The sequence below is a fragment of the Grampus griseus genome, assembly GCF_964374135.1.
Source record: "Grampus griseus genome assembly, chromosome: 2".
Classification (NCBI taxonomy): domain Eukaryota; kingdom Metazoa; phylum Chordata; class Mammalia; order Artiodactyla; family Delphinidae; genus Grampus; species Grampus griseus.
Window position 1 is genome coordinate 114,085,951 of NC_139018.1, and position 15,039 is coordinate 114,100,989.

The 15,039-nt window shown below is 43.1% G+C and overlaps 1 protein-coding gene across 2 annotated transcripts in view; it reads left to right on the top strand.

Moving 5' to 3' along the window:
* Window positions 1-15,039, top strand: part of THSD4 (thrombospondin type 1 domain containing 4) — a gene marked incomplete at its 3' end in the record, with an annotated part of 565,068 nt that overhangs the window by 363,096 nt on the left and 186,933 nt on the right. Inside the window, exon 1 of one of the 2 annotated variants that reach the window (XM_082648620.1) lies at window positions 5,781-5,876. The exons of the other annotated variant lie outside the window; for it this stretch is intronic. Within the exon in view, the coding sequence (XP_082504746.1) occupies window positions 5,805-5,876 (72 nt within the window). The 5' untranslated portion in view covers window positions 5,781-5,804. Of the gene's footprint in view, window positions 1-5,780; window positions 5,877-15,039 lie in introns of those variants that run through there. 2 annotated transcript variants of the gene reach the window in all.

Here is a 15,039-nt window from a genome sequence, read left to right on the forward strand (position 1 = left end):
TCTGCATTCATTCCCTGGTGTCCTCTCAGACTTAGGATGAGCCTACCCCCTGTACTTTGTGTGAGCATCTCCCTGACAGTGTCTCTGGCCCTGCTCCTGCCTCAAATTCAAAGGCGAGCCAAGAAGCATAGCCCTCCTTTCAGGGACCCTGCAAGGCGCTCAGCCCAATAGCACAGGTGCCCTACTGGTTACAAGAGTCGGGCTTTGGCCCCTCATAAGCAGAAACTAGAGAAAGGGAAGGACCTGTGACTCCCTTTGCTGGGGAGCTTCTCATGATTTTCCTTATGTTTAAGGGGAATAGAGCTGAGAACTCCCCTTTGCTTTCCGCATTCCCACTTCCTTGGCTATTTAATGGCTCCATGGTCCACACAAAGCGAGAGTTAATTACTAACATCTGCTCCCGGACCAATAGCCAACTTCTTGACAAAGATTTTGTTTCCACCTAGTCCATACAATGTAAGCATATTTAAGGAAATCAAAGTAGTTTGACCTGTTTAGCCGTATAGTATATACCTCTGTGGAGAAAGTGGCATCTTACTTCTTCCTTCATAAAGGGATGGACATTCTTTGCAGGAAATAAAATGGCCTTACAGGTGCTATTTGCATGTTTTCCCTGTTTTTTGTTACTCATATTTCTCCCACTCACTTATATTTTCTCTATCTAGGTCACACAAAAGTTAGGTTGGAAATTGTCTCCATTTCCTGGAGGGATTCAGTTTCTGGAAATTTCTCCTTTTCATTTTTTACTTCGTAGTATCTAAAATGTGCCATTAGAAGACCTCTCCTCCCATCACAAGCAGACGAGAGTTTCCTATAGGACACTTTCTTGCATTCATTCCCTAATTCAATGCACACTGAATGAGGCAACGTGTGGAGCCATGGGAACACAGAAAGATACATCTCCTGTCATCAAGGCCTCACTCTCGACTGATGAAGGCAGATACATTAGCTAACAATTACAATAAATATTGCACTGGAGGAAATCAGAGGATGCCTGGGGACAAAGGCCCAGGGCACTGCCCTCAGCTTGGTGGGGAGCCCGTCAAGGCATAACGCCCAGGAAGGGTGACATTTAAGTGAATCATTGATGGAGGGGGTTTGTGTATGTATTTATTTATTTCTATTATTAACTGTTATTATTACCTCATTTTTATTTACTTTTGGAATAGCAATACACTCGCATGTTTGACAATTCAGTTAATATGAAAGGGATATAGAAGTGCCGCCCCATAGAAATACGTGATTTAAAATTTTTCTAGTAGCTGCATTTTAAAAAGCAAAACAAAACAAGTTGTGTAATACCATACTTTATTTAAACCAACATATATGAAATTATCATTCCAACATCTAATCAGCAAAAAAACATATTAGTGTGAGATATCTTACATTCTTTTTTCATACCAGGTCTTCCCACTGGACAAAGTATAGTTTACATTTATAACACATCACAATTTGGAAAAGCCACATTTCAAGGGCTCAATAACCACACGTGACTAAGTGGCTACATAGTCATAAGTTTCAACCCCATTTCTGCCCTGAAGCTACTGAGTTCCCCTCCCTAGAAGCAGGCACTGTGGGCAGCCTCAGGTGTGTTCTTCTGCAGATAGTTATTATGTCTACCAGCAATTATAAACACATATTCACAAATAATAGGATAATAATTACACAGTTGTGCATCCTACTTTTTTTCACTGAGTAAATCTTGAAGATGTTTCATTATATGGGACGCAAGCTCAATCTCTTTCCTGCTGCCGAGTATCCTATTTTTCATTTAGTCCTTATCGATGGGCTTGTAGGTGGTTTCCAGTATTCGGTGCTTATTTGAGCTGGATTTTCAGAGGCAGAGGGCCACAGGTACTAACCCACTGAGGTTGAGGGAATGATATTCTAGAGAGACTGTCATGAAGGAAGGCATGGGGCACAAGGACACATGGCATTTAGGGATAATTTCTTGTGGCTCAAGACATCTGGACAGTGGAGTGTGTGTGAACAGAAAAGAGGATGAGGAAGCTGGAAGGGCAGGAAGAGACCAGATTATAAACAGCCTCGCCAGTGTCATATTAAGGAGTTTGGACTTCATCCATAATGGAGAGCAATCAAAAGGTTTTCAGAAGCAGGGAAGAATTAATAGGTGATTGAATTAATAAATAAATGGGGCAGGAGGGAGCAATCTTCCATACGGATGAATTCTGATTAATAGATGTAGATGGGAAACAGAAAATAGCCATTTAGAGGACTACAGTAATAACTGCTGCAGGCAAGATCTACCTATGAATATTCAAATTAGTGGATGAAACTTTGAGAAACAGAATACTTGCATAGCCTCAAAGTATTTCCCCCAAAATATGTATTAATTATTGTGATGGTTTTAACATATGTCCAAATATTCTTTGATACTCCCTCTCCAGGAAGTTGAGCTTAATTCCACTGGACTTGCTCACTCACTTCTAATGAATAAGGTATGGAAAAGGAAAAATACTAACTTTACAGTGGACAAACCTGGCAGACACCACCTCAACCAAGTGATCAAGGTCAACATCACCAGGAATGTTGATATAGGGTTGCCCTTGACAAATGTGATGAGGAGGGTACTTCACCTCTGTGGTATACTTCCTCAAAACCCATAACCAGGTCTAATTATGAGAAAACATCAGATAAACCCAAATTGAGGGACATTCTACAAAAAAGCTAATCAATATTCTTCAAAAGTGTCAAGGTCATAAAAAACAAAGACTGAGAAACTGTCACATACCAGAAAAGACCAAAGAGATGTGGAATCCTGGGATGGGCTCCTGGAACGTTCAAAGGACATTGGGGGAAAACTGGGGAAATATGACTGAAGTCTTTATTTTAGTTAATATCATTGTACCAGTGTGAATGTCTTAGTTTTCGTAAAGGTACCATAGCCATTTAAGATGTTAACATTGGAAGGAGCTGGGTGAAGATATACCATGATACTCTGTGCTATCTTTGCAAACGTTCTATAAATATAAAATTATTTCAAAATAAAAGTTTAAAAAAAAAGAATCAGGGGAGTGACATGATTAGATTCACATTTTAGAAGAATCCCAGTGATTGCAGTGGGGAAGAAGTTTGGAAGGGGAAAGACTAGAGTAGGGAGGTTACAAGGTCTTGCTACAAAAAGTCAGGAAGGGATAGTGGAGGCCCAAATGGGGGCAGAGGCATCAGGAATCTGGGGCAATGGACAGATTGGAGAGAGCTCTAGAAGGAAACTCAATCAGATCTGGTGATGGTTTGGTAAGGAAGTACGAGAACTCAAGATAACACCCAGGGGCTTCCCTGGTGCAATGGGGAGCGATGGGGAGCGGCAGATTAAGCTTCGCTCGCTAGCCCACTGCTCATCTCCTGCTGGGCAGCCTGGTTCCTAACTGGGGGTTGGGGACCCCTGATCTATACAGTGGAATATTATTCAACCTTAAAAAGGAATGAAGTTCTGATGCATCCTACAACACGGATGAAACTTGAAAATATCACGCTAAGTAAAATGTCAGATACGAAAGGACAAATATGTGATTCCACTTAGTTGAGCAGCCGAGAGCAGGCCACTTCATAAAGACAGAAAGGTGAATAAAGGTTACCCGGAGTCGGGAGGAGGGAGAATCGAGGAGTTATTATTTAATGAATACAGAGTTTCTGTTTGGGATGATGAAAAAGTTCTGGAAATGGATAGTGGTGATGGTGGTACAACATTGTGAATATACTAAAATGCCTCTGAATTATACACTTAAAAATGGTTAAAGTGGTAACATTTTATGCTGTGTGTATTTTACCACAATATTAAAAAAAAAAAAATAGAAGGCCGTGGTTAATGCTGCAAAGAAACCAAATAAGATAAGCTCTGAAGAATTATCCTTTGCAGTCTGTGCCATGGAGGCCATTGCTGTTATTTCCAGAGCCCTTGCAGTGGAGAAAAGGTGTTAAAAATCAGATTGCAGTGGATTGAAGGACGATGGGGAGGCGTGTGGACCAGGCATTGGCAAACTCTGGCCAAATCTGGCCCGCTACCTGTTTCTGTAAATAAAGTTGTCCCGGAACACAGCCCACCCCTTCCCGTATGTATTGCCTTCGGTTGCTCTTGTGCTACCCCAGCAGAGCTGAGTAGCTGCCACAGAACGCATGTGATCTGCAAAGCTGCAAATATTCATTATCTGGCCCTTTACAGAAAGCTCCCCAACCCCCGGACTAGACAAGACCCCTGGTCTTTCAAGAAGTTTGGTTTTCTTAGACAATTCCTGCGTTTCTGGTGAGGTTATTGAGTAGATGACAGTGCCCCTTCAGTCACCTACCGTAACAGACCCCATGCTAAGCAATAATAGTAATGAATAAGAAAGAGAAAGCAGAGGAGGAAGGGGAAGAGAAGAAGTTCATTCCTTCCTTTCTCTAACGAGATATTATCTTCACCATTACCTTCTGTCTCTTACAGCCCTGGAAAAAGGGATTGAAAGTCCCTTCACCCAACTGCCAAAAAAACTCCCCACTAGTAAATTGTCACATGACTGGTGATAATAAACGTTCTGAAGTGGCTACAAACTGCAGTTTCGTTTAAAGTTTCCTCATTAATGCAAGAAGGTGCCCACTACCTGAGGTTTTTCAAGTGTTTATTAATTTACTTTCTGGCACTGAGTGCCAATACTTATTCAGATCAAAGAGAAAGCCGATGTCTTTAGCACTTACTGTGTATCCGGAACTATGCCAAGTTTTGTGCCTAGGTGACCTCACTGATAATCATCAAAACCCCGCAGATGGCCTTTCCCCATTTGACTTGTGGAACGGCTGAGGCTCACTGTAAGCTTTAGCATGACCTGCTCCCCAGCCTGCTCCTGTGCTCCCTCTGTCCATAAGCCCCACTTTGATGGTCAATGTGATTCTGCCCAGAGGTATGGCTCTAAAACCATCCTGCTTTCATGCACTCTGCCAGTGTCATCTAATACCTGGGTTTCACTTGTTCCCACCTTACCATTTATTTTTATATCGTCTGCAATAATTCCTCAAGCTCTTGGTTAGACACAGAGACCCAGTGAGGCGGCAGGAGGGGGTTATAGTGGCTTCCTCAGTTCCCATCTATTCATGTCCTGGTGATCGGCACGTAAACACATAGCAGTCAAACGCATAGTGGGACTTCTTTCCTCTTCGAGGCTGCCCTTGATAGCACAGCCTGTGACTGCCTAGATTTCTGCTGCCATCAAATCAGAACTAAAAGGGAACTCGGAGGTCATCGACCCAACCCTTGACTGTACCACTGAGAAAACCAGCCGAGGAGCAGAGAGGGTTAGCAACTTATCCAGGCACACACAGCTTGTCAGTAGCAGATCCTGGACTAGGAAGGCCCCAGTTGTTCCAGCTCCCAGCCTAGGGCTTATCCTGCTTCAGTTCACTGCCTCCTGCCTGCCTCAGTTGATGAAGCAGGGGCCGTCTGCCTGCCTGTGGAGTGCTTACCTTGGAGCCCTTTTCATGAATGAGACCAGATGCGGAACTCCACATTGATCATTTCTGTCCCTCCCCTTTCTGCTTTCGGTTAAAGGCAGCCCCCCAGCTCCCAGCTGGCTCCTGTCCCCTCCCCCAGCTGGGAGAAGTTATTACATGAAGAGATCAGCTTACCAGTTTTCTTCCGAGCAGAGGCTGAGCTCGGAGCTCCGGGTAGTACAGTGAGGGAGAGCCGAGGGAAGCAGCGCGGTGCCTAGCGGAACTCCGGGGCTGGAATCCCGAGACACAAGTGCATCTGCTAGCTGTTAGCACTTGGCAGACGGACTTCTCCTCTAGGGTAGTTCTAACGTTGGGTAATAATGTTTGTCAGCTACCTGATATTAACATTGCTCCACGTTCAAACAGCAGTGTTAGCAAGACCTGGGGGAGAGGTAAGCCAAATAAAATATCTTGTCAGAAGTTGTATTTTCGTCAGCATTATATTTCCTCTTCTATCTACCAAGAGGGATCAAGGAAGGGGTTTTTATGGTGTGTAAAGAGTCATGCTTGATTTTGCTTTTTTAGGCTTGCCTTGCCTTTTCTTACAGGAAGACTTCTTTTCTTCTTGAAAAAATCCTGTAATTTCTAAAATCTTCTTCTGGTACAGCTGCCGCACCAGGGCATTGGCATGGTCTTGGTGACAGATGCCTGGAGCATGTACGTTTCTAGTTCTGCTGTTGCAAAAAAAAAAAAAAAAAAAAAAAAGTACATGTCAGATTCCAGTAGAGACTATTACCTGTTGCGAATTTTTCTCCAGTATTGCATATGCATGCTAGAGGGTGCATACTAGAGGAATTGCTTTTCTTTGCTGCTTCTGCATTACATTTTCCTCCTTTTTTGCTTTGATGTGCTTGGGAAAAAAACTGTTTAACTTTGTATCATAGGTTTGAAGAAGGGTAGTGATACATAACAGGGCTCAGAGTGTCCCAGCTCTACTGATCTACCATAGAAGGGAGGCATGTTTAAGACCCATGAAGATGATTTATTCTTATTGGTTTAGCTCATATGTTTGCTGGATACATTTTTGAACATCATAAATGCCTGTAGGAGCCAGTCTTTGACACAGCGATTGGAAGGGATGATCATATGGGCTGGAGAGGGAAGCATGTAGGTGTATCCACCCTCACCTGCAAATAAGCCTGCAACAAATTTACCTCGTCCACTGCTTTTACTCCTTATTCTGATGAAAAGTCTTGGAGACTGATGGCTGAGTAATGAAAGGACAGCCTTTTGCCTGAATCTATCTTCCTCTTTGAAAAGCCAAGTGAAAAGTGTATCTCCTAGAAAGGCCACTGGGCCACTTCACAGCTCTGCCTTTTGTTAGCATTGTGGGGATGGAGCAGGCTCTGAAAGCCTCCTGTAATGACTTTCCCTTTTCTAAGAGGAGTGGGACTGAGCTGCTCCCAAATCCGGGCTGCAAGGCAAGCTATGGTTGCAGCAGGCTCTTTACTCTGTTCAAAGCAGACATGGTACAGAGGCGTGCAGCAATGGGTCATTTGTTCTGGGCTTTTAGCCTATTAGTTACCCATGTCTTCTGCTCTGCAGATATTTTCTGGGCCTGTTGGGTGGGGGGAGGCGGGGTCTTGAATGGGAGCTGGAGGAACTGAATGGGTTAGTGATGCGGAGGCAGAAAGCAGACCCTTACCCTCTAGTTGCAGTTGAAGTTCGCAACTTCCCTGTTGATTTTTTAGTGGAGTAAATGACAAATGGGCCGGCCTGACTCAGCCTGGAGCACTTAAGCATGTGAGAGGAGAGCTCATATGGAAAATATTTCTATCACCGCTGCATACGCATATGGTCTGGGGAGACCCCCATACAGAGCAAATCACAGCGCTCCAACAGCCCCTCAGTGGCGTGCCAATTACTCTTATTAACAGCGGGGCCAAGGGCAGGCTCCAGTTACCTGCACACAGCTGGCTCCCAGGGAAGGCCACTCTGCAATGCGTGTGCTTCAAGCCTTGTGTCACATGCGGTGAGGCCAGTGGCTCTGTTTCACTTTACAGTCAGCACAGCAGATGAAAACTTCAAGGGGATTACACGGGCTCATCCAAATCTTGACTGTTCAGGCGGCACTTAGCACTCAGGAGAGGAAGGCAGAACTTCTGTCTTTTGAATTAAAGTGTGTGTGTGTGTGTGTGTGTGTGTGTGTGTGTGTGTGTGTGTGCGTGCTTAATACTCAGAAAAGCCAATCAGAGGTGATGAATGCCTGCTGTCTCTTCCTTTGTTCTACCCTGCTATGCTAAATAAAGACCCTCCTGTGCCTTTTCCTCTTTTCTTTCTAGTTTACCTTCCTTCTGTGTGTGTGTGTGTGTGTGTGTGTGTGTGTGTGTGTGTGTGTGTGTGCGCCGCTGCAAAGCCTTGGCTCCATAACTACTCTGCTCCTAGAAAACTGTACAATTAAGATTCCTTTCCCCTTGTTGGAAATGAAACGATGAGGAAGAACATGAGTATGAACTGCTCCCCTTCCCTCCTTAAAAAGAATGTCGTTTATATGGAGCTTTGGAGAATGTGGCATTTCTTTATAAGAGCCTCTTTTTTTATAACCAGGTTACTTACAAAATGCACCCGTAAACATGTGGTGTCACCCAGATTTTCATTTTCTCAGCCAGACGGTTTTCTTGCAGGTTTTAATTACCTTCCCTTTAGATGTTTATGAAAACACATGAGGAAAAAGAAGGAAGGGGAAGAGTGTCATACACCTCGTGGTGTTTGACTGGCTGTGTTCTCAGTGTGGATGGACGCCAAGCAGCAAACTCTGACCAGGAGCTCACAGACTCGGTTTTCTAGAGTGTGAGGTCCTTCCAGATAACCAGGGGCTGACAGGTGGTGGGAAGAAGGGGTGAGATTCAAAGCAAGTCTTATTTAGCGTCCTGTTGCTGGCACTGTTGCGTTGGTGACTGTCAACCACGGACAGAACAACCCAGTATGGGGTCGGTGCATGGGTTGGAGAACAAACACAGAGAACGACTGTTCCCTCTTTCATTTTCTGGTTGCAGGAGCATTAAACTAAGAACGCTGAGGCCCCTAGAATGCTTTTGCCGTTGTCACAATAGGACAGCATTGGTGTTCACTTGTACAGACTGTGTGCATCCCTTGAAAGAATGTAAAGGACCGTGAATCAGGCTGGACCTTGGGTGCATTCTTCAGTGTGGGAAGCATGCCAGGATCCAGTTTCTTTGCAGGATGCAAGTGAATGGTGTGTGGGGATGTGTGTGTACATTTCCTGAACTTGGACTTACCTTCTCAGATAAGACCAATGCGATACAGTTATATGTGCAGAGGGGGTGGCAGAGGCAACTGGAAACCTGTATAGTTGGTACACTGTGGTGAGACAGATTCCTAGAAGTGAGCCAAAAAGACGTTTATTTTAATTTTGATGAAGCAATTTGGCAAAACGTATCAAAATTAAAAATAAATCTCTCAGCTGCTAACAGGTACGGGCTATCTTTTGTGGTGATGAAAATGTTTCCGAGTTAGTGGTAACGGTTGCACAATCTTGTGATTGTACTGAATCGTACCTTTTAAAAGAGCAAATTTGATGGCATGTGAATAATATCTCAACTTATTTCATTAAAACTAAGAAGTATCTCTTTGACGCAGCTTTTCCATTTCTAATACTTTATCAAATAGATCTACTCTGAATGTGCAAAATGCCCTGTAAACCATTTTCCACTGTGTAGCTGTTACAACAACCTAAATGCCCGTCAGTGGGGGACAGATGCACCCAAAGTCCAGCCTGACTCTCAGTCCTTTACATTCTTTCAGGGGATGCACACAGCCTGTGCAAGTGGACACCAATGCTGTCCTATTGTGACGAGGGCAAGGGCATTCTAGGGACCTAGAGTGGACCTAGCATTAAACCTCTTAGTTTAATGCTCCTGCAGCCAGAAAATGAAAGAAGGAATAGCCCTTCTCTGTTTGTTTTCAAACCCGTGCACCGACCCCATACTGGGTTGTTCTGTCCTTGGTTGACAATCATCACCAAGGTGTTCAGAAAGAATGGGGTAGCTCTACACGCACTGATACGAAATGACCACCAGGATATGTAGTTAGGTAAGAAAAGAACAACGTGTATAAAATGCTACGATTTTTGTGAAATGTGTTAACATATTTGTCCATCCTCTCTCTGGAAGGATATATGAGAAAATGAGGGGGAAAATAGAGTGGCTGGGGAAGGAGAGCCGGTGAGACTTGATTTACTATATACCTTTGGTACCTTTTGAATTGTGTGCAGTGAGCATGTCTTATCAGTTAAAAAATAATAATATGCTTGATGTAATAATAAATCACTTAGTAATAAAATATGTGATATAATAGCTAACATCCTCAACAATTGCTCATAGCAGGTGTCAAGGTGAAGTGTTTATGACTTAATAGGCTTGACACAAGTTCAGCTCAATGAAGTGATTCCTTGAGGGCTAAAATGATGTTCTTTACGTGGCGCATTCATTTAGTTAACACCTACTTAAAACCCCTGTTTTCTCATTTTACAATGAGGATAACAACAGTAGCTATTTTAAGGGTGGTTGGAAGGATTACCACCAACCAACAGACTCACAGGTATGGAGGACAGACTAGTGGTTACCAGTGGGGAGAAAGAACGGAGAGGGGCAAGATAGAGGCATAGGATTAAGAGGTTCCAACTACTATGCCTAAATAAATAAGCTATAGGGATATATTGTGGAGCACAGGGAATGTAGCCTATAACTATAAATGGGGTATAACCTTAAAAAATTGTGAACTACTGTGTTGTACACCTGAAATTTATATAATATTGTAAATCAACTATACCTCAATTTAAAAAAAAAGATTTTTAAAATGTGATAATAGGGCTTCCCTGGTGGCGCAGTGGTTGAGAGCCCGCCTGCCGATGCAGGGGACACGGGTTCGTGCCCCGATCCGGGAGGATCCCACATGCCGTGGAGCGGCTGGGCCCGTGGGCCATGGCCGCTGAGCCTGCGCGTCCGGAGCCTGTGCTCCGCAACGGGAGAGGCCCCAGCAGTGAGATGCCCGCGTACCGCAAAAAAAAACAAAGAAAACAAAACAAACAAACAAAAATTGTGATAATATGTGTAGAGCTCTTAGCTTGGTGTGTCAGGCACAGAGTAAACAGCACTTATTGGCTATTACTACAATTACTATTGCAAATGCTACCAGAGTGTGCCACCTCGGTGCTGAAAAGAGGAAGGTAAAAAAATAAGGTCTTTGTCTTTGATGAGCTTATACTTTAAAAGGGGCACAGGGGCTTCCCTGGTGGCGCAGTGGATGAGAGTCCGCCTGCCGATGCAGGGGACACGGGTTCGTGCCCCGGTCCGGGGGGGATCCCACATGCCGCGGAGCGGCTGGGCCCGTGAGCCATGGCCGCTGAGCCTGCGCATCCGGAGCCTGTGCTCCGCAACGGGAGAGGCCACAACAGTGAGAGGCCCGCGTACCGCAAAAAAAAAAAAGGGGGGGGGGGTCACAGAGTGCAAACAATTAATGATTATGCAATAAGAAGCTCTCTTTAATTGCAAGAGCAGGGGCAAAGAAGCAGTGAAATCTGCCTAAGAAAGTGAAGAAAGATTCCACAGACAATGTCAATTTGAAAAACTCAGTGTTCTGCACTGGGGCTCTTCAAGACAACCCCCAGGTTCAGTGATTCACAGTGATTCTATAAATCAGCATATACTTGCACTTACAGCTGTAAATTATCACAGTGACAGGATACAAGAAAACCAACAAAGAAGAAGGTGCATGGGGTGAAGCTGGCGGGGGAACCAGACGAAAGTTCCAATGAAGTAGAGTCACACAGGGCCCACTTCATTCCCCCAGCAATGTGTTATGACAACACGTGTGAAGTATTGCCAACCAGGGAAGCTTGTAGACACTCAGCACCTCAGGTTTTTGTTGGGGGCTGGCCACGCAGGCACTCTCTGCCTGCCATGTACCAACATTGCAGACTCCCGAGGGGAAACAGCTATTCAGCATAAACCGAATTGTTCATACAGTACATGCAAGTGAGCCACTCTTACCAGTTCTGGGAATGGTGAGCACCCTCCCAAAATCCAAGTTCCCAGACACCAGCCAATGGCCAACCTCATAAGCAGGTGTTTTTTTTGGCTGTGTTGGGTCTTCGTTGCCGCGCGCGGGCTTTCTCTAGTTGCAGCGAGCAGGGGCTACTCTTCGACGCAGTGCGCGGGCTTCTCATTGTGGTGGTTTCTCTTGTTGCGGAGCACGGGCTCTAAGCGCGTGGGCTTCAGTAGTTGTGGCACCTGGGCTCAGTAGTTGTGGTGCACGGGCTTAGTTGCTCCGCGGCATGTGGCATCTTCCCGGACCAGGGCTCGAGCCCATGTCCCCTGCATTGGCAGGCAGATTCTTAACCGCTGCGCCACCAGGGAAGCCCCATAAGCAGGTATTTTTAAAGGAGAGTAGTCAGGTCTGCTATGTTAACTCCTCTGCACAGATGGGTAGGCAACTTAAGGGGAAAAATAGGGAGGGAGCACGTTCCAGGCAGAGGGAAAAGATATGTAGAGACCCAGAAATAAGAAAGAACATGGCATACTCTGGAAGCAGTTCAGATTACACAATCATATTGTGAGGGATGTGTCAGGAGAAGGTTTGTCAGTCACCTGGATCCCGAGGGTTGGAGTTTTTTTCTGTGCCTTTGGAAGTTCCAGAAATTCTATATCTACAGTCTTAAGATTATATTTTTATGACATCATTTAGATTACCATTGTGGAACATTTTCTTGGTCATAGATTATTATTATTTTTTTAATTTTATTTATTTATTTATGGCTGTGTATGGCTCTTCGTTTCTGTGTGAGGGCTTTCTCTAGTTGCAGCAAGTGGGGGCCTCTCTTCATCGCGGGGCACAGGCCTCTCACTATCACGGCCTCTCTTGTGGAGCACAGGCTCCAGACGCGCAGGCTCAGTAATTGTGGCTCACGGGGCTAGTTGCTCTGCGGCACGTGGGATCCTCCCAGACCAGGGCTCGAACCCGTGTCCCCTGCATTGGCAGGCAGACTCTCAACCACTGCGCCACCAGGGAAGCCCGGTCATAGATTATTGAAATTATTTCCTAAGGGTTAAAGTAAGTGAAACAGTGAAGGTAGGGTTATTTTGTACGTGGTGACAGACTTTAGAAGTAGCTAGCCATCATTATTAGTCCCTGGAGTGTTATTTGTGGCAAATAGGAATGAAGGATCAATGTTATGCCCTGAGTGACTGATTCTTTGTGCACAGTTCTCAGTGGCTCCACCTTTCTTTCGCCTTCTTATGAATACAATTTTCAAAACCAACTATGGGGAACTACCTTGATAATATAAGACCTGAGTTTGAACCTTGGGTCTACCATGTTTAGCCATATGACTTTTGACATTTTTAATTGTTTTTTTCTTTAATTATGAAAGCTGTTGTTATTGTGAAACAAGTTCAAGCAATAAAGAAATGCAAAGAGTAAACAATTAAAGTTCCTCTTTACCCTCACTTCCTACCCTATCCCTCTTCCCTCCCTGGATGAAACCATCAGTAACAGTTTGGCATTTGTCCTTCTAGAACCATTCCTACACATTCACAACCATAAGGGTGTGTGTATATGTGGATGTGTGTGTCTATGAGTGTAGGTGTGTATATGCCTAAGACTTGCAAATAATGACAGTTCTGCTTCTTCTCTGATACCTGGTGCCTCTTGTTTCTACCTCTTATCTAATGCAATTGCTAGGATTCCCAGGATACGATGTTGCATTAGCGCAATGAAAATGAACATTCTTGTCTTCTTCTAGACTTAAATGGGAAAGCTTCTAATATTTCATCACTAAGTGTGATACCTGCCAATTGTTTTAGGTAGATAAATTTTATCTAGTTACAATTTCCCTTCTATGTTTTTGTTGAAAATGGTTGTTGAATTTTATCAAACCCTGTTTGCCTTCATGAAATGCTGATATGGAATTCTCCTTTAATCTACTTAGATAAGGAATTCTATTAATAGATTTCTTAACGTTGGGTTCTCTTTGCATTCCTGGAACTTAACTTTCTTAATCATAGCGATTTATTCATTAAATTTGCTGATGGATTTGATTTGTGAATATTTTATTTTGAAATTTGTCTTTTTTTATAAAAATGAGTACTATTGGTTCATGGCTCTCTTTTATTGGGCTAGGTGGGGTTTTGCTAGTTTTGTAAAGTAAATTCAAAAGTTTCTCATACTTTAGCGTGCTTTGAAATAGTTTAAACAACAGAGGAATCAGCCTTTTCTTGAAGGTCTGTTGAACTTAGTCATGAAACCAGCCCTTGTGTGGAGTGGTAGTCTCTGAGTACCTTCTTTACCTTCTCTTTTATTTCTAAAAAATGTATAATATTTAATATATATAATATATAAGCAAGTTACAAAGCAAAATAATAAAACAGACACCTATGAGCCCACCACCCAACTAAAGAAATAAAACATTTTCAATACTGTATGTTGCTCCTAATTTTGTCCCCCTCACTTCTCTCCCTCAGAGAGAAACACCATCCTGAATTTTATGATTATCGTTTCTTTGCTTTTTTAAAAATAATTTTACCACATACGTATGTATCTTTAAAGAATATATTGTTTGATTTTGTTTGGTTTTGAATTACATAGACATGGTATCTTGATTTTTTTTATTTAACTTGATTTTTTATTCAACAGGCGGATGCATATAACTATATCTCATTTATTTTCACTGATCCGTAGCGTCCTTCTATGTGAATATACCATATTTTTTTTACTGTTGATGGATATTTAGGTTCTTTCAAGGTTTGTTTTTATTTATTATTTTATTATACATGATACTGCTGTGAACATTTTGGAACATATCTCTTCACATGTATGTGCAAGGATTCCTTTAGAATGTATACCTAGGGGTTGAGTTACTGGGTCATAGAGTATGTGTTTGTTTAACTCTACAGTAGAATGTCAAATTGATTTCTAAAGGGTTCCATCAATTTTCACTCCCACTAGCAGTGTTTAAGGGTTCTCAGCTATCTATCTCCTTGTCAATGTTTGGCGCTATCAGACAGGCTAATTTTTGCTGACACATTAGGTATAAAACATTATTAGTGTATGTGAATTGACACCTCTCTTTTCACGAACTCTTGCAATATAGTATAATTTTTACATGTGTACAAGTTCTTCACATTTTGTCTTCCATGAAATGCCAGTTCATGACTATTTTCTGATTTTAAATTTGGTGCTTCTTTTTTTCACCACTGACGTAAAAGTTCTTTATGTATTTTGAATATGAATCCTCTGCTTGTTATTCCATGAACTATTTCCTCCAGCTTGTGCCTTGTATGTTTTTTTAAAAATTTTTTTTTTTAATTCTTTTTTTTGGCTGCGCCGCTCGGCATGAGGGATCCTAGTTCCCCAATCAGGGATTGAACCCACACCCCCTGCACTGGGAGCACAGAGTCTTAACCACTAGACCACCAGGGTAGTCCCTGTGCCTTGTATTTAAATGTTTATAGTCTTTTGATAAACAGAAGCCTTCAGTTTTAGTGTATTTGAATTTACCAGTTTTCTTTCTTTGTGTTAACACTTTCTATGTCTTGT